Here is a 27,664-nt window from a genome sequence, read left to right on the forward strand (position 1 = left end):
TGCCTACATAAATGGGCCCATTTATGGCCTCTCCCTCCAGCCAATTCCAGAGGCAATGACTATGTAGAGGGGCCTGGTGGGGGCAATGTGGTAGAAGGAAAGTCTGGAAGCTGTGTTTATATAGCATTCTATATAAAACTGAAAACCATTCACATCAAATAATGGAGGAGACCTGATGGATATAATAGGGAAATGGAGGGGCTAGTGATCCCCAAGTTACCCCTTGGTGCCACCCCTATAGCATATTTAATTTGTGGGGGAAGCAAAGGCCTTAGAAGGACTACCAGTAGCTCAGCTACATGCAAAGCAAGCCCTAGAGAGGACTTGCTCTAACCACACAGACTAATTATGAGTCCCCACATACAGATCAGGTTAGTTTTTTCAAAATCCTAGACAAAGATGCATAAACTAACACTGTCCCGATTCAGTGTTTTCTTCCTTATAAATCTCCAGACCTCAGTCTCATGAGGGGAAACATCATAAGGCAGTTTCATAGTACCCAACTTTGATCTTTATGCTGCAGTAAAGGTGTAGTTGGCCTTTCTGATGTTGAGAGTCATATTCTTCCATAAAACTATCAAATTGCTACTCATTTGCACTGTAGATTCTTTCAGGACCTTACTTTCTTTTTACTTACTCACTTCAATGTTTTGAGTGAGAAGTCTGACCTTGAAGGTGAAAATGGTCAGGCATTGTCATCAGGATGTGATCTGCCTTCCCTTGCATAAGACCAGTCCTCTTCTCCAGAAAGATTTCACTGCACTGGGGAGAGAAAGAAAATAAAACCTCACTACACTCGCATTATAGAGACATGCTCCTTTGGTTTTGCTTATTTGCTCCCATCTGTCTCAAGTCTTGTTGTTTCTCTCACTCTGAACATCTGCACTCCAAGAAGGCATGAACTTTTTCTTTCACTTCCTTTCTTCTTTGGGTGATGACCTGACATCACTCTGAGAAAAAGGCTGACAGTTACTGAATATAAACACTGTCACCCATATCTGGCTTAGGCAGAAAGGTAGGGGGTTGGCTGAGCCCCCAGGGGGTTTGGAGGTAGGACATGTCAGCCATGCTGCCAAGGTCTCAGGTAGGAGCCACATGTGTGCTTGAGGTCTCCGGCCTTTATATACTGGAGGGCACCATGGAACACACATTGCCTTTGGAGTTTCCCTTAACCATGTATCACTACGGGAGGATGAAAGGTGGGAGTAGAGTTGGCAGTGGAAGTTGTAATGGGGAAGAAGGCCATGGGTGGTGGGCGGAGGGCTGGTCTGTTCTGCCCATGAGAGGAAAGAAGCAGCCTGATGGAGTGGGACAAAGAGCCCATGGCTCAAACAGTGCTGGCCACCGAGAAAGAGAAAGCAGCGGGCTCAGGCTGCAGCCCCAGAGAGGGCAGGCCTCTTGCAGTGAGCTACCCCAGGGCTTACGAGCACCTATGGCGGCCAGGTGGGCTGGTGGGTGGAGTAGAGGCACCCATATGCCTTCATCTTCTGCTCATCCTTCTCTATGGGAAAATAAAACCGGCTTTCGAGATCACTTCCTCACTGACTCAGTCGAGAAGTGTCCAAGGATGAAACTGTGCTGAAATCCTCTCTCCCGGTCTGGGAAAAAGCGCTAAGGTCTGAGGAAGATGGTTCAGGCTACGTATGCTTCAAGGGGCTTTCGACTTGTCCTGCCGCCGCCTTCTCATTCTCTCTTCTGTCTCTGGGGTGGCCGCCGGGCTGTGCGAGGGGGGGATGCTCTTACATAACCGCTCGCCGCGTCCTGCTTTCTCGCGCGCTCCTGAGCCGCGGGGTGGGAGAGTCAGGGAACACGATGGAGCCCCGGCTGGTGCTGCGGGGCCCGAGCCGCCCCTGCAGGGACAAGAGTGCGAGAGGCCGCGGGAGGAGGGCGCGAAAGGCGGCGGGGGAGGTGAAGGTCAGTGGGTGTGAAGCGCCGGATCCACACCCCCTCCTCCCCTGTCCCCTCCTTCCCTTCCTCTCCGTCCCCCTCTGACGTCTGGAGCTGGCAGCTCGGCGGGTTCCGCATTCCCGACCCCTCCCCGCCGCCCAGGGGCCGCTATATAGCCGGGGCTGATGCAACCCGTCCCGCCGCCCGCCACAGCCTGCGGGAGGGACGCTCGGCGGCCGCGACGGGGGGCGCTGGCGGCGGCGGACGCTGCAGCGGCGGCGGGGCTGGCGCCGCGGCGGCTCCCGCGCCGGGACGGGCCTGGGCACCGGGCGGAGCTCGGCGGCCGGGCGGCAGCGGCGCTGAGTGGGCACGGCGCCTGCAGCCGGGCTCCGGCCCGGGGGACGCCGCCTCCGCCCGCGGCTTCTGCACGGTGGGTGCGTGCGCGCATGGAGGGCGCCCGGGCCGGGCGGGGTAGGGCGCGCCGGCCGCGGGCACCTGGGACGACTGCCCCCGCGCGGGCGCAGCGCGCCGAGCCCCGGAACCCGCAGCCCCGCGGGGAGGCTCCCGCAGCCCCGGACCCTAAGCTGCTCCGGCGGGGGGCGCTGCAGCCCGGGCGTTCCAGCGAAGCGCCTGGGAGTCCCTGGCTTCGCTTTGGTTCCCGCCCTGGGACGGGAGGCTCCGTCCGCTCCCCGGGCAGCCTGGGCGCTCCCTCCGTCTCCCTCCCGCGCTCTTCTCCCCAGTGCGTCTGCGGAGGGGTGCTCTCCCAGGGCGGCGGGGAAGGCGGGTGAGTGGGGAAAAACCGCCCGGGGAGACGGGTCGTAGGGGTGCAGATGGAGGGTGAAAGGCCAGGGTACTGGTGGTGGAGGGATGACAGCGACCTGCTGGCAAGTGGTGCCGCCCCTACCCCCTCGCAGGGAGGAAGCGTGGCTCCCTGAGGACCTGGAAGAGAGTAGTGAGGAGGCCTGGGGCTCTCCATCCAATGAAGAGTGCTTCTCTCAAGGCCTTTGCCCCGGGGTTCTGGGATGGGAGAGGTTCTGGGGGCGGCTCGGGTCCCCTTTATGTTCCGCAGGCTCCCAAGCCAGGTTACATAAGGAGGCAAGCCGGCTCCTCTAGGTAACCAGCCCCTCCTCCCTTGACCTGCCCAGTTTAGAAAGCTTTCTTATGCCCCTCCCCTCAAAGGAGGCTGAGGGATTGGGCCTTAAGGCCTGGACCCCAGACCCTGGGCGGGGCCGGGAAGATAGGGAGGCTTTGACCCTTCTGCCTGGATGGGTGGGCCGTGCATGCGGCTGGAAATGGAAAGGCTGGTGGAAGGGAAATTAACTGACGCTCTGAGTCTGCTCCACTTGCAAGGTTGCCTGACCCCGGCCCAGTGTGCTGCTCTCCCTACTGGCATCGAGGTTGTCAGGCTGTCCTGCCCACATGTGCTCAGTGCAGATGAGCCCAGGCCTGTCTCTCAAAAACGGGGTTGCAGACTGTGGGTGTGTGTAGCCAGGTTTAAATCGTGGTGGACTCTCCTCAGGGTCTTAGTTTGGGGAGCATCAAACTGAAGCTTTGAACCATGATTGGGTGCCTGCTTGTCCTGTAAGGCCTTGCTATGAATTGTGTTCACATATTATCTCCCCCAACCTCCCATCCCTGAAGGTTTTTAGAAACACCTCCCATTGCTTTCATCTTTCCAGCAAATCCGGCTGCTGCTTGGATGGCTGCCTGATCTTCCTGTGCGGGTTTCTAGGGGAAGAGTTTAACCAGGTATCAGGTGTAAGCATGGCTCTGATTAACCTGCGGACCAGGGAAGAGAAGCAAGGCCTATTCTCGTGCCTCTGGCTGGTTAAGGTTTTGCCTTGTTTAAAACAGGGAGGACGGATTTCTCAAAGACTCTTCTGTTCCCCTTCTACTTTGGCTTTGGTTCAGAGCTGCAGGCAGCTCCAGAATCTTCCTGAAGTGCTGGGTGCTTTGAGATTTGAAAGGCTGCTGGAAGGCATGGGTGTGGAGGCTTCTGACTTTTCTCCTAGGTTGTTTGCAGCCACCTCTAAGGAGATGTGTTGATAAGTGGTAATGGTGTCCCCTAGGGAAAGATTTGGGCTGGGATCTCGCTCTCACTCACTGCCTAGCTTTTGCAACCACCAGTGTCTGTCTCCCCCACCTGTTTGCAGGCGGTGTGGACATCTTTTCCAACCTGCAGAACCCTTGGCAGGATGAGAAGGGCCAGGCTCTCCAGGCCTTGTTTGTCGCGGGACTGCTGGTGTTGCAATGGGCTGTCTCTCTCCCTAGTGTTTCTGTTTCCAGCTCTGCTCTGGAAGAGAGGGGCCAGTGCAGACTCTAGGTTGGCCTGCTCTGTATTCATTCAGCCCCAGCTCAACTTGAGCAATCAGAGCCAGGGCTGAGGGCAGGCAACATTCTTTTCTGCTTTTCTGCTGCAGGATGCAGTTTGCTTTTTCCATGCGAATGAATTATGTTTGAAACTGAACTGGGAGGAAGAGAAAAATAGAGTGAGTGTGTATGAATATGTGTGTGTGCATACCTATATAGGCAGGGGGAGAGCAGCAGACACATTATTTTTCCATTTTCCTTTAATTAAGGCTCTGTGGAGGTGTGTTTGAAAACAGAGGGTCTCCTATGCCTTTGAGGAGGGTGAGAACACTGTTTTGGCTGCGTCCCGGGCCATATGCAGCGTATGGTGGCCAATGAAACTGGGCCTGGCTCTTTCTGTTGCTTGTCTTGGCAGTCGGTTCCGTGGCTTGTGTTACCAGCTCTGGAACTTACGGGCTGCCAAGCTCCATGTGCCTGGGTGTGTATGTATGTGTGCACTCTTGTGCGTGTGTGTGGTTTGGCCTCTCGAAGCTCAGCAGAGACAAATGCCTTAGCGACCCAGGGTTGGAATTTCAGCCTGTGTTTCTTTACACTCATTGCTGGCTGTGGGAGGCCCAGCCAGAGCCCACCATTCTGGGGATTTTTAAAGTCTGTTTTCTTGCTGCAGCCCATGGGATTCCGGTGGTGGAGCTTCGTTTCCAAAGCGTTAGCAGGCCAATGGCATTTTTTAAAAAAGGGCCAAAGGATTTATCACTCACTCTGTGTGTATGACTGTGTAATGTATCATGCTATGAACTCCTGACACCAAGGAACAGAGGTGGGGTGAAGAGGGGAGAGAGGATCGAGGTTTGTCGAGTGGCAGTACTTTCCCAGCTTCATCTTGCAGCTCGGGATAAGAATTCCTGGCAGAAGTAACTTAATGTGTATTTATTGAGCACCTACATCAAGCAGGGGAGACAGTGCCTACAGACAGGGTCTGTCAAAAGCATTTCTCTGGTCTCCTGGGAAGAACCTGTCCTGGGGAGAGGTTCCAGTGTCTTCCGCAACTGGGATGCCCACGCAGGGATTGTGCATGCCACTGTGCCATGAGAGTGGGCTTCTCCTGACCACTACCACCCCTCTTTTTCTTATGAAGACCTGAGGAGTGACCCTTCCTAAGCAGTGCAAGGGATAGAGTAGGTAGAAGGACACAGAAGATGCTGGCCCTCCGCTTCTGGAGGCCGGGGTGGAGACCCAGCCAGCTGGTGGTGTCAGTGATCTATGCAGCTGTGCTCTGGAATGGAGGATGGAGGAGACCTTAGGAGAAACTGGGGCAAAGGGCAAGTGCTCGGCCCCATTTCTGCACCTTTGTGCACAGCCCTGACCTGACTCCTTTGTTTCTATTCTGCAGTAACTGATTGGATACAGGATGGTCCTGGCCCCTTAGGGATAAAGCTGGAAAGTGGGAGAGCGGAGAATCAGTCCTCTGGGGGGATCATCTTCAAGGCTTTAGAAAAAGAGATCAGTGTTAGGTGGAAATCGTACAGAAGCGACCTTGAGGGGTCATCCAGCACTAGTGTCCTCCAGGAAGGAAGGCCCTCGTGTCTACATTCACTTCGTACTCACGAGGGGCAGGCACTGTTCCAGGTACTTTCCAAGCGGTCACTAATTTAATTCTCTCTGCAGCCTTACAGGGCAAATAACATTATTATTCCCACTTTACAGCTGAGGAAAGTGAGGCACAAAGAGGTTAGGGGACTTGCCCAAGGTCACACAGCTAGTAAGGCGCACAGCTAATTTTCACATTCAAACGGTCTGGCTCCAAAGCTCCCACCCATTATCCACCTCACTTTCCTGCCTGTAGAACTGGGAGAGCCATCTGGAGAGGGGCCTCTGCTGCTTGGCCTTGTTCTGAATTGTGGTGCTTTCTCTACCCTTTTGCTCCTTGCCTTCTGGATCTCCTTGTCTTTTTTTTTTTTTCATCCTCACCTGAGGACATTTTTTCATTTTTTGTTCAGATAGAGTAGGAGGAAGAGAGAGAAACATCGACGTGAAAGGGACACAGCTAGTGGCTGCCACCCGCATGACCCAACCAGGGCCAGGGACAAACTGCAACCGAGATACGGGCCCTTAGCGGGAACCGAACCTGGATCTCTCCGGACCGCAGGCCGACACTCTAACTGCTGAACCAAACCGGTCAGGGCTGGATCTCCTTGACTTTTTACAGCTTGTTGACCTATGTGATTTCAAATTCCAGGAGAGAGATCACCCCCAGATAATTCTCTATCTCCAAGAACTAGTTTGCTGTTTAATTCTCCAAGATTCCTGATAGTTACTACTATGTTCTATGATCACTGCCTGGCACCTTTCTGTATTATCCTCCCCACCCCCCACCCCACACACACACACTGTCCTTCTGGGAGTCTTCCCAGGCTCTGGCTCCCAAGACCTCCCACCTGCTATTGATGATTCCTAGGTGCTGGCTACCTGCTCATGACTTCCAACTCCATTGGTGCTCAAGGAGCCTGATCCTATGAACTGACTTCCTTGCTCCTTGACCTGTCCTCACTCACCTGCACTAATTTGAACTTTGCAGCCTTAGGCTGCCTGCACTCACTTGCACACCTATTCCTGGCCCCTGATGCCAGCCTAGGCCAGCTGTTTGCCTGGAGGGGCGCCAACCTTCTCAAAGAGGCACAGGGATTTGAAAGCCTCCCTTAAACTTTTGTTTCTATAGACAGAAAGTTTGTGATGCAGATTTAATAATTTTTTTTTTCTTTATTGATTTTAGAGAGAGAGGAAGGGAGAGAGAACATCGATTGGCTGCCTCCTGCATGTCCCCCACTGGGAATTGGGCCCACAACCTGGGCATGTGCCCTGACCTGAAATCAAATCGGCAACCTCTTGGTTCATGGGTCAATGCTCAGCCACTGAGCCACACTGCTGGGCTATGATGCAGATCTTAACTTTCTCTTAACCTGTCTTTTTTAAAAAACTTGTCTTTGCCATTCTAGATGAACATGCCAATTACTAGGCACTTTCTAATAAAAATAGCCCTTTACAAGTTTGAGCCATCAAAGCAAGACTATTATTTATTTATAGATACTCCCATTAAAAAAGTATTATAGATTTACATACAGTGAAACAGGAGAAGAAAATGAGAGGGAAAAACGCAAGTTACCTGTACCTTTTTTTTTTCTTTTGGCTAAAATGATGTTTCATGTTAATATCTCCCAGTCGGGTCCATCTTCTGGACTTGAAATGTTTTCTGGCTTCTTCTGTTTGAACAAGGCAGCACCCCAGACTGTCTACAAGTCGCTGAGTAAGTCAGAATAGAGAGATATACTGATATCACATCTTCAGGTCCTTTCCCCATGAACCTACCTGGTTCCTCTCCAGCTGGCCTTTAGGGACCTGCATCAAGTCACTCGTGATCTTGGACTCAGCAGCAGCTTAGGCTCTCCTGTGACCTGCAGGCCTTCCGTCTCATTCATGCCTTGCTCGTCAGTTCCTCTTGATCTGTGTGTTACCCAGTTTTTCTTCATTGGCTAGTTTCCAGGTTATTCCTGGTCAATGACCCAAATTGCCCAAGTCTTTTTGGATTCTAGGCTGGTCTTTTGAGGCACAACCTTCATGGGCCAGTTTTGGTCTTCTGCCAGTGTATAGCGCTTACTCTTTATTTATGCATCCCAGTTACTAATGGAGACATGGAGGGTGTTTATCTTCCTTTTGGACCTCCTGGGCCCTGAAGGGGAAAAAACAACAACTCTGGGTTCTTCCCCTGAAGCTTTTAGTGCCTAGTTCTCCTTTTCCTACTAAATTGTTTCCGTATGGAACAAGCAGTTCGAGAGATGATTTCACCTCTTGTCATCTTTCCTATGTCTTCCTTGAAGTGGGTAAATTCCTCCTGGCTGTTATTGGTTCCCTGCCACTACCCCCCTCCCCCTTTTAGAGATCTCTAAATCACATCAAATTGTTTTATTTTTCATATCACCAAAGGTGCCTTTTAGTCTTGGATCGTCAGCCAGCTCCTTCCAGTTAATGAGGATCCAATTATGAAAGGCAGCCACTCCACCTCCTCCATCTTCTGCCCCCACCCCCAGAGCCTGTCAGGATGACTTCTCCCTGGTGAATGTCAGCTGTTGTGGTTGTCTCCTAGGAATGGCATGTGTTAAGGACTTTGTGGTTTGTATCTGAGCAGTTAGGGGTGCCCTTGTAGGGGAAGGAAAGAGAGGAGGATTTTTTTTTTTTGCTTCTGCACAGGAAAGCCTGGAGCCTGATCCCCTGAGTGAGGCTTGTCGTTGGGTTGGGTTCACAGGGAAGCAGGAATGGCAAGAATTTATGAGGCTGCTGCTCCCAGAGGGTGGTTACCCCTCTTGGGGGAGGGGTTCCACAGTAGCAGATATTTTGGGATCATTTGTTAGTGTCTCATTTATACCATCTGTATGAAAATAAACAGAAGCTGCAAGCAGAGCCTATCATTCCCGGAACAGAGTGGGGTCTGGCTTCCATCTCTCAGGGATGGCTTAGCAGGGAAACACACAGCAGCCTCTGGAGTATTTCCTTGGGGTCTACTGTGGGAATGAATAATCTGGAGGTGGATAAGGAGTTTCTAAACTTCCAGAGATAGATCCTTACCCCACTCACTGAATTTTGCTCTGCCGTGAAGTTACCATTCGTTCGTTCATTCATTTATTTATAATTCAATGAGTATTTGTTGATTACTCTTCTTATGCCAGAATTGATGCTGTGCACTGGGGTCATGGGGGCAACAACCAGCTATGACTGCTGCTTCCCCCCCTGAAATCACCCCTCCACTTGCTAAGTTTAGGCCACGTGGCACACTTTGCCACTCAGGAGTGTGTTCCTCCAGTTCAGGGAGGTCCTGGGGCTTATGGTGGAGGAGGGGATTTTGCTCTGTATTTTTGCTTTGCTCCATACCTGGGGTGTGGCACCTCAGTCCCTGTTAGGGGTTTGTGTTCTGTGGAAGCACCAAACACTGAGCAATTTCCAGCCTCCCATCTCCTGTCCGTTTCAACTAGATCAATTAAGCATCCTTTTGGGGTCATTGACTTCTTACAGCATCAGTCCAGGTCTAGAAGAGGGGATTTTGTAGGGTTTTCTCCTCTTCTGAGAAGGGATTTGAGTTTCCTTTGTCAGTTTGGCTCAGTTGCCTAATCACCCCCCTCTGCCTGCTGCGTGTCCATATGGATGAACCCAGGTACCCCTGTGCCACACAGAAATAGTCCTTTTCCTTGTGTTCCTTGGAGGATGCCTGGGGGTCGTGCAGCTCACCCACCTGGCCTGGAGCGGCCTCCCGCGGGCACTCTGCAGCCCTCTGCATTGCAGTCCCCACTCTGGAGGGTGGAGGGGGTCTTTCTCCCTGACCCTGGACCCAGGTCCGGCTCAGGTTTAGAGAGGGTCACAGCACATTGACCAGCTGCAGGTGAGACATCTCAGTGGCCATTTCTGTGTCTGGGCTCCTACCCAAATTGCCATGGGGTGATCCAGGGAACTTCCTAAATGCGGATCTTAATGCGAAGCAAAGTGGCGGGTCCTTTGTGCAAGAGGATGATCCTCTACTATGGGTACTGTCTGGGCGTCTATACTAGAAGGTCATCCCTTCTGCATTAACATATCTTGGAACCCAGGAGGGGAAACAAAAAGGTCAGGAAGAGGAAACTTTGGTTCTAAAATCCAGATCAGGAGTCCAGCTCTGGCTCTTTCCCATTCTAGCTGTGTGACTTTGGGCAAGTCATTCGACCTCTCTGAGCTTCACCTTCCTCATGTACAAAATGAGAATGTGGTTTAGATAAGCACAGGGTCTCCTCTAGCTCTAAGACTATAACTGAATGTGAACGAGTCTCAGATCCTTTTCTGAGATGGCCTGGGAGACACTGGGTGCTAGGGACGGGGAGAAAGGATGTGCCTCCTTGCTCATAGTAGGTAGTCAATAACTGGATGGTTGGATGGATGAATGAACAAATGGATGCATGGGTAGGAGCCCTGTAAAGGACCAGGTAAGCCTGGCTGTATTGGAGGACACACTTTCTGCCCTGCCAACTATGCCTTGGAAGTGACCATTTCTTACCCACGAGCTTCTCCTAGTAAGGAGAGGGAAGAAATAAGAATTATCTTGGTGTTGACCTAACTAATTTCTGTCTTTCTTTTTTTGTTTTATCCTCACCCGAGGACACTTTTTTCCATTTTTTGTTCAGATAGAGTGGGAGGGAGACAGGGAGAGAAACATTGATGTGAAAGGGACACATTGAGTGGTTGCCACCCGCATGATCCAACCAGGGCTGGGGACAAACTGCATCCGAGGTACGTGCCCTTAGCGAGAACCAAACCCGGGTCTCTCTGGACCACAGGCTGATGCTCTAACTGCTGAGCCAAACCATCCAGGGCTAATTTCTGTCTTTCTTTCATGCCCTAATCTGTCTTCCCTTATAACCTTTCTGGGTCTGGTATGGCCAGAATATGTGTTTGCCTTGAGAGGCAGGAGACCATGGAGGGACTTTTCGGGCACTGGGTTCCTCTGGGAAATTAATGCTAATTAATCTCATCTCTTTGCCTCAGTCTCCTCCTCATAGATACCAGAGGCACACACTCACCTGTAACTTCGATTTGCTTCATTTCATATTCAGGGTGTCTTAACAAGCAGAACGGGATGTGCGATTTGAGGGGAGGCACCGTGCCAGACCCAAAATAGCTCCCTCTTAAACAGGTGCAAAGGTGCTTGAGATTCCACCGTTATAACCCACTCTCTTGGGAGGCGGTACGTTGCTGTTTAAATCCCAGCTCTTCCCGTTTTAACTGTGTACGGTCTTGAGTGAGTTATCTTTCTAATCCTCGGCTTCTTCCTCCGTGTCACGGGCACTGACCCAGTCTTATGGGGCTAATGGGAGGATTATGCAGTGCCAAGCACATAGCAAATGCTGAATCAATGAGCCGATGGTTGGATTAAGCATTACCTTAAGTGCCAAGGATAACCTTGATGTGAATTAATGCATTAAGTTTCTCTCTATAACAAAATGGACTTAAGGGCAGCAAGAGACACTAGGGGTTCTGGGGGAAGGGGTTCAGGGGACACTAGTGAAAGAAAGGATGAGGCCCTGGCAAGACAAGGGGACATGAGCCCCGTGTGGCCCCTCTTCTGGCTGACAGCGCGTGTCCTGCTCTTGTCCCTCCTGCTCCAGGCCAGACTGCCACTCCTCCTGCTATGATGCCTGGGCAGATCCCGGACCCTTCCGTGACTGCGGGCTCTCTGCCAGGGCTCGGCCCCCTGACCGGACTCCCCAGCTCGGCCCTGACTGCAGAGGAGCTGAAATACGCCGACATCCGCAACATCGGGGCCATGATCGCCCCCTTGCACTTCCTGGAGGTGAAACTGGGCAAGAGGCCTCAGCCGGTGAAAAGTGAGGTGAGCGAGCCTTGTTCTCCCAGGCAGAATCCAGGGGTAGGACGCCTGGGTTGGAGTCCCAGGTCTAGCCCTACACCACGGTGTGATCTCAGCATGCTGTTCAACGTGGGGTCTGAGGACCGGTAGCGTCCATGTCACCCAGTGCCTTGTGAAAAATGCAGAATCTCAAGCTCTAGCCCAGACCTTCTGAAGTAGAGTCTGCATTTTAATAAGTCTCCCTGGGGAATTCCTGGACACATTAAAGTTTGAGAAGTCCTGGGCTAGGACAGCACGCTGAACCTGTCTCTGGTTCTTTGAGGGGCAAGGGAAGAGTGATTAATAACAGTAATGGATAGTAATATATTGGGCCCAGCCGGAGTGGCTCAGTTGGTTGAACATTTTCCTGTGCACCGAAAGGTCGCTGGTTGGATTCCCGGTCAGGGCACATGTCTTGGTTGTGGGTTGATCCCCAGTCAGGAAGTGTACAGAAGGTAACTGATGTTTTTCTCTCCCTCTCTCTCCTTTTTCTTCTCCTCCTCCCTCTCTCCCCTTCCTCTCCCTAAGCATGAGGATTATAAAAATAATAATAGAGTAAAATAGAAAATGTAATGTCTTTAATAATAATAATAATAATAATAATAATTTAGTGGCGATCTCTCTGGGGTGTTAGGAGGACCAAGGGAGATAATGGAACTGTGCACATGCTTTGAAAAGTATACAAGAAAATACCAATATTGGGTTATCTTTAAACATGATCATTCGCCAAGGGCTCTAACACCCTTGGCCCCAGGCTGCAGCTGAACGTGGGAACTTGGAGGAAGGATGGTGTGGCCTTTCTTCCCAAGGAGCTGCCAGCGCTGGGCTTGGCCCCAGCCACCCCTATCATCTGCCTTAGATGTCCGCAGGGGACCCACACACAGAGCGCTCCCTCCTCAGGCCCTTGCAGCTGAAGCTCTCGCGAGCCTTACTTGCAGAAGAGCATCTCTTCCCTGGGGACTGGTGAGAAGCAGAAGTCCCCAGTGTGGGTGAGCATCAGTGCTGGGAACGCCCCCAGCCCACTTTCCCAGGGCTTTCGATTTGTCCAGAGGTCTGAGGTCCCCTGCAGGGCCATTTCTTCAGAGGCTCGATGGAACAGCTGCCCACCTGGCAGGGAGAAGGAGCCAGTGGTGGGAGGTGGAGAGCTGGCTGGGGGCAGATGTGGGGGACAGGACGTGGGAAGCAGTTCTGATGAGAAGGAGCACTCACAGGCAAAAGTGCCCCGGACAGGGGCTCATGCTTTAGGATGAAGCTCAGAGGGCTGGTCATTCCAAAGAAAGGGGCTCTTGAGTGGAGAAAGGTATGTGGGTACTGGCAGGGGAAACTTAGGCGCATTATGCAGCCACTGCTTGGCCCTCCCTCCCCCCAGCAGTACCATAAAAACTGCGAACAAAGGCGCCCCCCAGGTGGCAAACTGGCCATTTGCATCCTGGATCTGGCTCTCAGATGTTGTTTTGTTTGGCCTGCACAATGTTTTAAAAGAAACTTGAACCAACACGTCACTTAAAAAGTTGGATTTTAATCTTTGATTGGAAGACCTGGGCACACCCCTGTTCTGGCGTGGCGACAGCTACACGGGCCGCAGGGACCCCTCACTCTTTCCTCTTGCCAGTTTGCCCAGGCCCCTCACCTCCCTATTATTCTTGGTTTCTCTTACACTGTGGGTTTTGCTTTGGTTGCCACCAGCTGCCTTCACCGACCTTACCTGCGTGGCCCCTTGTGTGGGCATTTACACTGGAGACACTCGGAGCAGGCGCTCTGTACATGCCCACCAACGACTGTTGATTTCAAGATGGGAGTTGATGGTAATTGCATTCTTGTGGACTGGCTTTGTAGACCAGTGTGCTGTGGATAGCGTGTCCTGGCTTATTTAGAATTCTGATTTTTATTTTTTTGGAGGGCTTTGACTTTGGTCCTTTGCTAGTCACTTTCCCAGGCCCATATCTTGAAAGCACCCCTTTCTGGGTCGTTCCACGGTACAATCGCCCTCTAAAAGCAGTACCTGAGCAGTGGCCCTGGGCCGCTGAGGCTTCGCGTTGATGAAAAGCCTTAGTCAGGGCCTCGCCTACGAAAGATTTGCCTGGGAGGTGGAGCTACCACCTCTTCCCTCCACAAAAAGTGCCGGAGGAGCCTTCTTTTGGGGGGAGGAAGGCCTTTATTTGGGTTGGGTATTTTTACATTTCACAGCCTCCCCCAAATTGGTGGCATATGCCCTGTACCTGACAGTGACGTGCTGTCTTCACAGGCGCCCACAAACACACGCCATGCAGGCCGTGAAGATACCAGCTGTCGCTGGGACGTGTTTGCGTGTCCTCTTCCTCCCATCAGACTGCAGCGTCGTGGGGGCGAGGTGGATGGCGAGGTGGATGGCGCCGGCCTGAAGTTAGGTCAGCCCTGCACTGGGAACTGACCTCCGAATGCTTCCCGGGTCAGACTCAGGGTGGGTGGGTGGTTTGGGGGCGGTGCTTATTCTTAAGGCAATTAAAAAATAAAGTGGGTGGAGAGAGAAACTTGTCGCTGCAGAACCTTATGTCCCAAAGATTTGTTTGCTTATGGCACACTGCCTTTGGTGGATTTTCACATAGGCATTTTAGATTTGTTTTTTTTGAATTATAAAAGACCTTTGTTCACATTTATTAAGCATTGACTATGTACCTGGCCTCGTGCTAAGTGTTTAACGTGCATGATCTCGTTTATTCCTTACCTGACCCCGACAACTGGGTTTTTCCCATGGTAGAGAAGAGAGATACGAGGTCTAGGGAGTAGAAGGTCAAGTCACTCAGGCTCACAGCGCTGGAAAGTGGCAAAACTGGGATCTGGGGTGATGACGAGGCTGAGGCCGAAATAGCCATGATTCAGTTGCACTGAGCCAAGCACCGGGCACGTGAACTATTTGTGAAATATTTCATTGAACTTGCACAAGAACCCTTGGAAGTGATTATTGTTACTCTTGTTATTGTTATGCCCACATGATGGATGAGGGTAACAAGGCTTGGAGGGGACCAAGGTCATGCAGCTGGGAAGCCAACTTTAGGGCCAAAACGTTAACCTCAGGCTGCGGCTGCCTCTCTGTCAGGCTGAGGAAGGGGGTGGGGTGGGAGAACCTGGCCCCGAACATTGGATCATTTTGATGACATGGCCCGGTTAGTGCTGAGCCCAGCAGTTCTGTGGCCGCATTATCTCCCCGGCCCGGAGATAGAGCGGCCGAGCCGCTGCGCAGGCAGCTTTGTCTGGCAGGCTCTCGGACTGTCCGCCTCGCAGGGCCAGCCATCTCTTGGGCCGTGTACAAACGCATGAAGCAGTTTGGTAGAAGAAAACTGGAGGAATTAAGTTCAGCGATAGGTTTTGTAAATGATAAAGTGCTTTGTGCTGGTATTATTATGTGGTTGACACATAATGCTAACTTATTTTGGTGCCAACTGCTTGCCTACAGTCCATTTATCCAACAGTGTCTGCTAAGCACCTACTGTGTGCCAGGTACTGTGCCAGACACTGGATACTGAACCATAAACAAAGTAGACAAGATCCCCGCCTCCCCCACACCCTGCCTTTCTCTTGGGACTGTGTATTGTAGGGGCATCCGGAAATAAAATACAAGCAAGTGAATATACAATATAAAAGGTCAGGTAGCAGTCAGTATTGTGAAGAAAAATTGAGCAGACCAAGTGGAGGGTGAGTGGCCAGACTGCTGATTCTGATGGCTGGCTAGGGCCTGGGGATGTTATATTCTGGGTTATGGGATTTTTAGAGCTCATGTTTCTTTCTTGCCTTTTAAAAAAATTGAATTTATTGGGGCGACACTTGTTAATAAAATTGTGTAGGTTTCAGGTGTACAGTTGTAAATTACATCATCTGTATATTGCATTGTGTGTACACCACCCCAAGTCAAGTCTCCTTCTATCACCATTCATCCCGCCTATACCCTTTTCTGCCTCTCCCTACCCACTTTTCCCTTTCTTTCTTGCCTTTTTGTTCTTTTTTCCTTTCCAATATTCCTTCTCAAGACAGCTTTGCTCTCTGGCTTTCTCTAGAGCTTTTCTTTCTACACTTTTTATTCTGTAGCCTGTTCCAGCTGGACTCCTTAGATGTTGGTCCTTCCCGGGTCATCTGTGAGTGGGCTGCTGTGGCTGCAGGGGCCTCGCCCTGCCTCTGGGCCTGGAACGCATTTTCAGGGTGGCTGGGGGGAATGGGGAAGGCCAGAAGCTCTACCCTTCTACACACGTATACAAACCAGGCACTTACTTAACCACCTGCTAGAGGGACCCCTCCCCCTCTGTGCCACTGCAGGGCTCTAGAGGGGACTCAAGTTCAAGGGAAGTTGGACCAAATGACCTTTTAGGAAAGGCTGCAAACTGTCATTCCATGGGCAGGAATCAGCCTGCAGATGAATCTTGTTTGGCCCTCACAGTGCGGCTTTTTTTCTTTCTTTTTCTTTTCTAATTGAATGAGTTGCTATATTTAAAAGCCAGAAAATGTGAACTTTCTGGCTTCTTTTAGAAAACCAGAATATCTGGCCACCTAATCCCACACCCTTATATGCAATGAAAGCCGCAGCTGAGTAGCAGATGCTCCCTGTATCAGCATGCAGTCTTACTTTACCACAGGCCCCACTACTCCCTATTGCCTTATACCCAGCCCACTTCACACTGTATTACCAGCCTGCTTTTGAGTTTGTGTCCTGTATTTAGATTCAAGGACAAGACTAGATCTTACCTTTCTTTTCACTTCCACCAGCCCCTGTGCAGCACCTTGCATAGATTGTATGTTTAATATATGTTTGTTGTTTTGAACATTAATTAGTTATGTCAACTTGGCAAGTCGCTTAAACTTTCTTTACCTTGATTACTGTATATCTCCATTCTTACCTCCAAGCATTGTCCATTTGTTTTTCTGTTTCTGAACCTCAGTGACTTCAGACAGAAAAAAAAAACACAATGAAAATCAAGCCAATCATCCCCAAATTTGGCTGGTCATCCAGCTGCTTGGGAAACTTCTTATAAATACAGATTTCGAGACTCCACCCGGGCCCATGGACTCAGACTGTCTGAGGGCAGAGTCCAGGGACTCTGCATGTTTAGTCACTCAGGGATGACTTTGTTTATTACAGGTCTCCTCGGGCTCTTCTGATCCTTGTCAGGGAGCATCCTGAGGGCCTCACCTTGAGGAATCAGTGTGTGCATTCCCCCCGGATGCCTTCCCAGCGCATGCTCCCCATGGGGGCTGGATCCAGGCCCTCCTCGTCGTCAGAGCACAAGAGGAGACTTAGCTTGTTTGTAGAGTTCACATTGGTCATTCTCCATGGTCCCTGAAGAACACTTAGAAAGTTTTTACCTTGGGTGAAATGTGAATTTGAATGGAGGGCGGAAAGTGTGCTCACTCTCAGCCACAGGTGGTTTCCCAGAGTTTGTTCCACCAAAAAGACCAAAATGTTCACCATGTTTAGCCTGAGCATAAAAAGTTGCCCCCAACCAGCTGATGTGCTGGGTAAATGTTGGCATAAGCATGCTTGTGTTTTTAGTGATTTAACACATAAAGGCAGCCCACTGACATTTTTTAGCAAGCCTTGCATAATTGGTTTTTAATTTGTGGCTCTCTGGAATAGCATTGGCCTTCTTCCTCCTGACTCACGCTTTTTCTGTCTCATACTTGTTTGGCAGAGAGATCCAATCTGTCCCTTTCTTGGAACAGAATCTCCTGACTCGTCTTTGAAATCCTGACTTTCCATTTTAATTCTGTCACTTTGTTAGCACAGTTTAAAAAGCTGTTAACTTTCCCCCCCTTTAATAGTTTAATTTGAGGGAGAATGAGTGATAGCTAAAACCAGCCATGATTGTGTTGAACTTGCCCCCTGTGGTATTGAGTCTGATCTGATATCGTGACCTGAGCATTCACAGGGGTTCTGAGCTCTTATTTAACATCCTAAGTTGGTCATACTTACTGTTATCCTAGCACAGGGTCACCTTGGAGAGGTGATGGTGGAGATATAGCTGGACATTGTGTTCTTTTTTGTTTGTTTTTTAATCCTCACCTAAGGATATTTTTCTGTTTATCTTCAGATAGAGAGAGGGAGAGAGGGAGAGAAAGAGAAACATCAATGAGAGAGAGGCACACCGATTCGTTGCCTCCTGCACGTCCCCGACCAGGGCTGGAGATGAACCGCAACTGAGGTATGTGCTCTTGACCACAGTCGAACCCGTGACCCTTTGGTCCACAGGCCGACGCACTAACTACTGAGCCAAACTGGCCAGGGCTGTTTGTTTTCTTCTAAATAGTAACTCTCGATTTTCATGCTGTTTTGTTTTTTTTTTTCACTTAAACTTATTGTTTTATCTTTATTTTTGAAAGTATTACAGATGTCCCTCCTTTTTTCCCTCATTAACCCCCTCCTCCTGACACGTATGCACTTAGCAGAAATCAAATACCTCTGAAAAGTTCGGGGAGTCCTGTGCTGCCTTCTTAGATTTTCTGTCTTAAGATGGGAATAATCTTAGTGCCCACCGCTCAGTGTCGCTGTGATGGTTGAATGAACTCGCAGGTAGAGGTTTTCACGAGCTGCCCGACACTGAGATGCACGAGAAATGTAAGGTATGATTATGATTATGATTTGCTTTTCAAATGTGTCTATTATGCAAGTTAGTCTTATAATATATTCAAGAACTGTTACTTGGGCTTTCATTTGCTTGAGGGTGTTTTGTCCTTGGAGGTGGTGAGTGACCTGAGTGTTTGGAGGTGCCCAGGTGTCACGGGAGCAGGACACCATCCTGGCTTCCTAACCAGAGGGGGCTGTTTCTGGTGCCTGGGAAAAGCTCTGGGCTTGGTTCCAGTTTCTAGATTCAAAGTCTGGCTCCTTCGCTCACTCCCTGTATGACCTTGGACAAGTCAGCTGGTCTTTCGGAGCATCAGTTTTTTCATTTATAAAAGGAGGAGACTAAAACTCACAGTTTCGTCATGGAGATTCAGTGAGGCGCTGTGTGTGAAGACAGCCTGGACCACAGGGCAGTGTCTGTAAATGACTGTTAAGACCGAGTCCATGCGCAGTGACCGCCGCCACCCTCCCCAGTGTGCTGTGCCTGCGACCGGGTTTCGGGAAAGCGAGCAGACCTTCCTGTTTCTGGTTGTTTATGCAGGTTAGATGCAGCCCGAGGTGTCGTTTCCATCACAAACTGTAATGAGAAGGCCCTTCAACCCTCTGTTCCCCTACGCTGCCTTGTGTGACTCCTTATCTTGTTTCCCGTGGTGTTAAGGTCATTGCTGGATTTCCATGAACCATCAATTTTTTAACAGCCCTACAAAGTAGCCTTTCCTGTCAACGCTGGTCCTCTTACTTTGGTGTCCCCAGATCTACTGTCAACAGGGACCAGAGTCGGGAAACTGAGTCCTCTCACGGGTGACCTCTTCTGGCCGAACAACTCTGGAGTCAGTCAAGTCTCTTTCCCATCTTCTGGGACCAAAAGACACAAGACGACTTGGCCTGAAGATAGAGCTCAGTGGTTAGGACATCTGGGCAGATTCTAGCAGGCTGCAGAGCTGCTGGGAGTGGGGTCACGGGCCTCTGGGTTTAGCGACCCCTTGAGACTGCTCACATCCTGCCCTGTGCTGGGACTCACTGACTGTGCTCTGTTCTGAGGCTGGGTTCCCTTTACTAAGAATAGTGCACGTGCGTGTTCTGGGTGACAAGCTCCTCCGGGGTTAGCCTGCATAGCCCTTCCCTGTGGAAGCAATGTAGCAACGCAGGCCTCCCGCAGGGGGCATCTGGTCCCGGAGAGGTCACTAGACGGCCGCCGAGCTGCAGTTCCCTCTGTTGTAAAACTGCGAGGGGGGAGATGGACCCCCACCTGACAACCTATACAAAAATTAACTCAAACTGGGTCAAAGACCTAATGTAAGAGCTAAAACTGCAAAACTCTGAGCAGCAAACAGCAATAAATCATTGTGACCTTGGATTAGATGTGACACCAAAAACACAAGCTACGAAATAAAAAAATAGACAAATTGGACATCATCCAAATGAAAAACTTAGTGCTTTAAAGGACACAAAGTAAAAAAAAAAACAGTCCACAGAATCAGAGAACATTTTTGCAAATTATAAATCTGATACGGAACTTGTATCTAGACTATGTAAAGAACTCTTGCAGCTCAATAAAAAGACAAATGGTCCAATTAAAAAAATGGGCGAAGTATCTGACAGCACCTTTCTCCAAAGATATGTGAATGGCTAAGAGCCCTGAAGAGATGCTCAACATCATTAGTCATCAAAGAAATGCAAATCGCAGTGAGATACCACTTCACACCCACTAGGGTGTGAGTAAAAAAAACATCATCACCAGTGTTGGTGAGGATGGGGAGAAGAGATAGTCCTCAGAAACCGCTGGCAGGGATGTAGGGTGATGCAGCCACTTGGGGAAAAGGTCTGGCAGCGCCTCAGAGGGCTAAACATAGACCCACACCACGTGACGGCAGTTTCACTTCTAGGTATAGAGTCAGTAGAAAGGAGAACACGCTCACACAGGAATTTGCACGTGAATGTTCACAGCCGTATTATTCATAATATCTCAAAAGTGGAAACAACCCAAATGTCCATCAGATGATGAATGGATAGATAAAACAGGATATATTTATACAATGGAATGTTATTGGACTATAAAAAGGACTAAAGTACGATCCATGCTATGGCATGCACGAACCTTGAAAACATTACATTAAGTGAAAGAAGCCAGTCACAAAGGAACATGTGTTGCAGGATTCAATTGATGTGAAATGTCCAGAATAGGCAAATCCATAGGGATGGTGCCTAGGGCTGGGGGAGAGGGGAGAAGTCGTGTGTGTGTGTGAGTGATGGGGGGTGACAGCTAAGGGGTATGGAGTGAATGTCTTTTGGAAGTAATGAAACGATTCTACAAATGATTGTGGTAATAGTCACAACTTTGTGAATATACTAAAAGCTGTTGAATTGTATACTTTATGTGGGTGGGTTGGGTAGTACGTGGTATCTCAATAAAGCTATTTTTAAAATGGGAAAGAACGATATCTACCTTACAGAGGTGTGGTGAGGATGAAAAGGGGTCATGTATGTAAATTGCCCACTGTCTTATCCGTGCTTCAGATTTAGTAGCTCTAGTTATTAAAACTCCCTCTCTGGCCAACAGCAGTGGAAAAGTCAGGATCTGGTTAGGGGCATTTTCTCCTCTTTCTTTTTTATTGCGAGTGGCCATCTAGAAGCAATAAAAGCAATTTGGCAGGATTTTGTATGGAACTCAGGAGGAAATATGGAGTAATTCTGGCTACTCATTAGAGTCCCCTGGAGAGCATTTAAAAAAAAATTGACTCAGATCCCAGAGGTTCTGATTCAATTGGTCTGGGTGGGGCCGGCAGGTGGTTCTAGTCTGTGGTCATTGGTTGAAAACCCCGGTACAGTGTAAACCGACCTAGGTCTTTGAAGGAGTGACGATGTCTGTGTTCAGGACAGAAGGCTCACTTGAGCAATGCACTTTATGGTTTGCAAACTGCTTTTGTAGACATTATCTCCTTTGATCTGTTTAATAACCCTACGAGGTAGATGTTATTAATATTATTAGTTGTTAGGGAATCAAGACTCAGAGAGATTAGGTAACTTGCTAGGGTCTCCTTTCTAAAGCATAATTGTATCTGTTTTTTATTTTTTAAGAAAGCAAGATCCACACGCATGCTCATACCTATTAGTTATCAAACCTAACCCCGTGGCCCTCTAGTGCCAGGTCAATCTATTTTGCATAGACTTCAGACCAAAGCTTTCTGCCCCTTTTCTTTAACTGATGGGCATCCTGAGAGTGCAAGGCGATGCGATAAATGTTATTTACATATCAAACACGCTCTGCTTAATGAATGACCGGATACATTCCAAGAAATGTCATTAGGCCATCTTGTCACTGTGCTAACATCACAGAGTGCACTTACACACACCTGGATGGTACAGCCTACTACACACCTAGGCTGTGTGGTACAGCCTGTTGCTTTTAGGCTACAATCCTGTACAGCATGTCTCTGTATAAAACAACATAAGATTAGGTCAGACAAGAAGGAAAATGATGCAATCAAGGCACAAAATAAACGACACGTGTGAGGCTGGTGTCACCATAACAGGGCATACTGGTTTACAGCATACTTTTTTTTTTTTATAAGTGGAGCACACAGTAAAATAATGATTAAAAGTATAGTAAATGCATACACCAGTAATATAATTGGTTGTTACCATTATCAAGTATCACGTACTGGACATAATTGTACGTGCTATATTTTTATACAACTGCAGCACAGTAGGTTTGTTTATACCAGCATCACCATAGACACCTGAGTAAGGTGTTGTGCTGTGATGTTATAACAGCTATGATGTCATTAGGTGACAGGAATTTTTCAGCTCCAATACAATCTTATGGGACCACTTTTGTAGGTGCAGTTCATCTTTTACTAAAACATCATGCAATGCTTGACTGTATGTGTGTACATATATACACATAGATATATATGTACATAAACACACATAGATAGATAGATAGATAGATAGATAGATAGATAGATAGATAGATAGACAGACAGACAGACACACTGTTTGTAACTACTGTGTGCAAGGAAAATATAAGACAGGAATAATTTGGATCCCGAGGCTGTCAGAAACCTGTAACCATCCCTTATAACCTCTGAGTTAAAGACTTTGCATCAACCACAACTCACTGTATTATTGTCAGTGGAGGACTATAAGTATATAGAACAACTATGAGTCTCTTAATAAACTATGGCCTATATCTATTTAATATATTATGGTATCATTTCAACAAGAGCCTTCTGCTGCTGAAACCAATCTGTAATCCACTGGTTTACATCAGCGCTACTCAGAGTGGGGTCCACAGACCAGCGGCACGGCATCTGGGAACATGTTGGATGTGCAGATTCTTGGGTCTCACCCTAAACGACTGAAGCAGACTCCCTAGCGGGTGGTTTCCAGAAGTCTGTGATGTAACAAGAAAGCAGGAGACACTGAAACTCCGCATTTGGATGACCTGAACGTCCCAGCTCTGACTGGCAGGGACTGTTTCCAAGAATGGCTCCCAGGGTCCAACACCACATTTTCCTCCACACCTATCTCCAGCTTCCCGGAGGGACCCGCACTCCATCAGATACTCATTAGTGTGTGTGGACCTGCATCTTTGTGAGGCAAGGTTGCTCTGCGTCAGCAGACACAGCAGCATTTCCAAACCAGTTATTTCCAGGTCTGGAGATCCTCCCGGCTGCCAGCATTCACGCCCTAAGGGACTTCCTAATTAATTAAGCTGCCGAGTTTAACAGTAGGCTGGCTTTTCTTTTGTTTTAGAAGAGAGAATCAGACAGACGGTTCTGATGTTGGATGCGCAGATCCCGTGTGCTGTCAGACTAGGAATTCTCAGCAGCTCTGGTCTAAAAACTGGGGTGGGGGCAGCTTTCTGCCCCCTCCCACATGGCCTGGGGGGTCTGAAGCCCTTCCCCCATCCCTGAACTTTATTTGCATCACTCATGGTGAAATCCTGCTTCCATCCTCCAAGCCAGGTGTCCCTGGTTGTGAATTCATCTGGCCACATCACCTGGATGGGATTTTTATTAGTTCAGTATCCGCAAAGGAGAGGTCGCCATTCTGCTCAGCGATTTGTCTGTTATCTGTGCCTTGTGCCTGAAAGAAATTGGCTGAAATCCGTATTTTAGCTGCACACCCTGCATACAGATTAAACAGAACTGCGTTGGTGGAGAATAATTAAGCCAAGGACCTTGGTTTTCACCTTCATGATGAAAGACAAATGACTTCCAAGGCTTTAACAGGATGGTGGGACTTGAAATATTCTTCTACTTTCGCCAGCTCGGGACTTTCAGAACCTCCTTGTTCATAGATATTCATCGAAACAACTGCATTTTCATGTAATTATAGATAGTTGTTTTGCAGGAGCTCTTGTCTCTGTTTTTTTGGGAGGGGGTGTTCTGTGTGTGTGTGTTTTGCCCCAGAGTAATCAAGGCATATTACACTGCTTGTTTGTGTTATTGTTAAAGACTCCGCTTCAACTATCTTATTAACTCTTTAAGAAGAAAACGATTTTCCCCTGAAGCCAGATAGATGTGCTTCCTACCAGCTTTCTGGAGGTGGGGAGAGTCTTAGACATCAGGGCCTCGATTTCTCTTCTTTCCTCATCTGTTTTAAAACAATTGGGCAAGGAAATCGATTGATTGCCTAGTGGCAAACCGAACCTCAACTAAACCCTAAGTATAAAATGGGCCTTAAATAGACATATTTCAACAACAAGAGCCATCATTCTTCAAATAGCTCTTCTCCAGCAAAAGGATTTCCAGTTACTCATGGTCCCTTTCTCTCTTCCATGTCAGGTTTTCTGCCTGTGCCAGGGTGATGTTTTCCCTTGTCTCCTGGCCTCTACCTCACTTGTGTAGTAACAGTGTTTGCTCTGTCCTTGGCAGGACCATCCCCAAATGGGTGTCACCCTGCCCAGCCAGCTTTCTCAGGCTTTGTTCCCAACACAATGCTGTCTTTTCTGGGCAGTGGAAATGAGCTGTCCTCTGAGAGAAGGGCCTTTCCCTATTCTGCTCGCATAAACCAGCCCCGTGTCCCAGCAGCCTATTGTTTTATGGGTTCTCTGAACCCTGGAGAGGGTTTGTACTGAGCGGGGTGGGTTGGGAGGGCCAAGGTCAATGCTTCATCCTGCTGAGCTGTGAGCAGACAGAGAAGCCGTTCAGAAGGATCCCCTGTGGGCTCTGATGCCCAACAACGACGGCAGTCAGGCTGCCAGTTGGTAAAGAGGGCATTCCTTGCCCCTTCCCAGAAGGCAGTGTGTTCTGCTTGGTACGGTCACTGTCCGACCTGGGACCTGGGCAGACTCCCTCCCTTCCGCGGAACTCGAGTTCCTCGGATCTCCAGGTCTTCTCAGTTCTGGAACCTCAGCGTAGAGCTTAGCCGACAACCCTGCTGCTCCCCACCGTTTCCTGCAGGTGCCAAGCGTACTGAGCAGTTGCTTAGCCACCTTCACCCCCAGCCAGGGGAGCCAAGTGAATCATCTTGGCAGGTGGAGCCCTCACCACTGCCAGCTCTGCTCAGAGCCTTCACCTGGCGGTTGGCTCTGCTGGTTTGACGCTTTGAGTGAGCGTGGGTGTGTGTGATTATAGCCTGGCATCGGGAGCAGTTGGAGTAACGTGGAAAGGGCACCAGGCTGGGAGGCAGGAGTCCTGGGTTTTGTCCAGGTCACAGATTCTGTGGATCGGGCCTCCCTTTAGCAAATGTTGATTGAGCACTACTGATGGCCACACACTCGGCAAGGTTCTGAGCACACAAGAAGTAACGACACAGATTTGCCCTCATGGAACTCCCTATATAGAGGGGGAGGCAGGAACTGAGTCTAGAATACAACACAGTAGGGGCCAAGATAAGCTCAGTGTTCTGTGGGAGCCCAGGGCAGAGGGACACCTCCCTAGCCTGGAGGGGATAAGCATCAAAGAGGACTTCCTGTAGGTGGTGATGCTTGAGCTGAATGTACAGGCTTAGAATAGGTCAAGGGGACAGCAGGGGCAAAGGCATGCGGCTAAGCAGGTGTGAGGTATATAGAGGCTTAGCATTGCAGGACTATGGAGTGCAGAGTAGGGATAGACAGGTGGTGAGACCATGGCAGGTGGGGTCAAGTCATGAGCAACCTTGCTTGACACATTAAGCAGCTTGGGCTTGAGGATAATGAATTCCACTCCCCCCACCCCTGCCCCAAAGGCCAATAACTAGACCAGATTTGCATTTTAGAAAGATCCCTGGATGCCTGGGAGGGAGGATGGTCACGCAAGGTCAGGAGGTGGTCCAGGAGAGAGAGGAGGCCCGGCAAGTAGCACTGCGGATGGAGAGTGGGGAGCAAGTCTGAGGAAGACTTAGGACGTAGACTTGAGCAGCCTGTGTAGTTGGAATTGGAAAGAAGGAGAAGGGCAGGTGAGGGGTAGGCCGAGTTTCTAACCCCAGTGAGTGGTGGGCTGGGGTGGAGAACAGAGACGAAGTCACCGATTGAGGATGCAGACTTGGAGGGCCCGAGGGACATCCAGGTCGAATGTCCCACTGACAGTTGGATGTTTAGGTCTGAAAATAAAATTTGGTTGGCATTAGTGTGTAGGTGGTGGTTGAAAGCCCATGAAAACGATGATCCACAGGGGGTGCGTGAGGCACGCAGCAGGCCAAGGAGAGGCCCCTGGGACACGTGGGCCTGATGGGCCGGGCAGAGGATCCCAGGCAGGAGGCAGGAAGGAGAGGTCGGGGAGGCAGCATGCAGAGAGAGGGGGTGATGTGCAGTCAGGCAGAGCCAGGAGGCCCCAGGGGTCTGAACAGCTGTGTCCTTCGGACTTGCTCAAGAGGACTCAGGTCCTGCCTTCACACGTGAGCCTTGGAAAAATCCCCTTCCCTGGACCTCAGTTTCCTCATCTGCAAAATCCAGGGATTGGCCTGGGTGTTTGCCAAGAGCCCCTTTCCGGCTCTGAAGAGACTATTTCTGAAGCTTCTTAAAAGGGGGGAGGTGTGGCCAAGCCAACACTTCCCCTGAAGATTGAATGAATGAAAACCCAGGGATGCCGCAGCTGGGTGGGACTTTGGGAGAGTTTAGTCCAGCCCACCGATCGGAAGGAAGCGTGATGTAATGGAGTGGAATCCTTGTCTTTTCCCAGCTGGGTGACCTAGGGCAGAACTTCACCTTGGGGATAGAGAGTAAAACAAGGTTTGGATTACCCAGCGGTGTTTGAAGGTTAGTGAGACATGGGAGCTATTGTGTGTTATCGATGAGCCCCAGGACAGGAGAGATGAACTGATGGCCCCAGGTCTGGGGGAATAGGAATAGGGCACGTGGTGACTAGAACCAGGTGCATGATGACCAACCTCTGTGGGGTCTCTTGCCAGGGGTCATAAATTAGCAGCCCACAGCCGGTGCAGCCCATGAATGTGTTTTGTTTGGCTCACTCAGTGTTCTTTTCAAAATGGAATTTGTTGCCAATATTAAAAATTGGGAGATTTTACTTAAAAATCTGCATTTTCAGCTAGTCTTGAAAACGTGAAAGATTTGGCAGTACTGAGCCTCCATTGCCCTGGGGCAAGTTGGGGTGCCCCTGTGGGGGCCGTAGCCCCATCTAGCCCTCCTCCCTCACGAGTGGTTACTTAGCTGGTGCCTGGAGGTGACTTGAGTTTGCAACTGCAGCCTTAGGCTGACCATTTGTCAAACGTTCCCTTATGGCCCTGTGCTCTGTTCGCAGGAACTGTCCAATTTTCACAGCTGAGGTCCAGACCTTGGCCATTTGGAGGGGAAGGGCCTGGCTGGAAAACATGGGAGAGAGAGGAGGGCAGAGTTTCCAACAGCTTAGCCCCAGGGGACATGCTGGTTGCTGAGGGTCAGCAAAGGTATTGGACAAGGGCCCTGGGGTTTCCTCATTCCTCCTCTGGGGGTGGGAGGAGGCAGAGGGACTCATGGGCGCAGGCTGGCCGGCCTGCCCAGTGAGGTCTTGTCCCTGGACTGCCCTACTTTTTTGTTGGTAGAGTGGGGGCAGGAGAGTGGGGAGGGACTGTTTATATGGGGGAATGTCTGGTATGTTTGGTATTTGGGTGTTTACTTCCCAGGGTGCTCATGGGTCCCTGGTGTTGAAATCTAGCTCCTTCATGCAGTGGGGAGGGACCCTGTGGGCCTGGCTAGGGCTGGATTTGGAGGCCACAGAGCTGTTACTCCGGGCCTGCTCTCTGACAGTTCACATGCCCGGAAGCACCCCCACCTGCTTCCTGCCCGCTCAGGTGCCCTCGTACTGCCAGATTCTCCCCATGGGTGCTGGAGCCAGGGTGTGCCCCAGGCGGCACTACTTCTGCCCCCCTGCCTCACCTGGAAGGCAGGGAAGCTGGCATTCCTAAACCCTTCCTGTGTCCCGGGCTCTGTGCAGCAGGGCTCAGTGCCTCCCTCGTACAGGTGAGGAATGGAGGCCAGAGAGGCCGAGTGACTTGCCCGGACGCACACAGCCAGTCTGTAGCAGAGCTGCTGGGGCATC

General features: G+C 50.0%; 1 protein-coding gene across 5 annotated transcripts in view; it reads left to right on the forward strand.

The window, feature by feature from the left end:
- Positions 1-1,771: 1,771 nt before the first annotated feature.
- The window catches only part of JDP2 (Jun dimerization protein 2), a 39,374-nt gene continuing 13,481 nt past the window's right edge, over positions 1,772-27,664 (forward strand). The window contains exons 1-3 of one of the 5 annotated variants that reach the window (XM_036281963.1): positions 2,420-2,671; positions 3,830-3,835; positions 11,381-11,599. In XM_036281963.1, coding sequence (XP_036137856.1) covers positions 11,399-11,599 — 201 coding nt within the window. In that variant the 5' untranslated portion in view covers positions 2,420-2,671; positions 3,830-3,835; positions 11,381-11,398. Of the gene's footprint in view, positions 1,915-2,269; positions 2,318-2,419; positions 2,672-3,829; positions 3,836-10,522; positions 10,955-11,375; positions 11,600-27,664 lie in introns of those variants that run through there. The other 4 variants (XM_036281973.1, XM_036281932.1, XM_036281943.1 and 1 more) reach the window with 4 other exon arrangements.

This window comes from Molossus molossus, unplaced genomic scaffold, assembly GCF_014108415.1.
Source record: "Molossus molossus isolate mMolMol1 unplaced genomic scaffold, mMolMol1.p scaffold_m16_p_1, whole genome shotgun sequence".
Classification (NCBI taxonomy): Eukaryota; Metazoa; Chordata; class Mammalia; order Chiroptera; family Molossidae; genus Molossus; species Molossus molossus.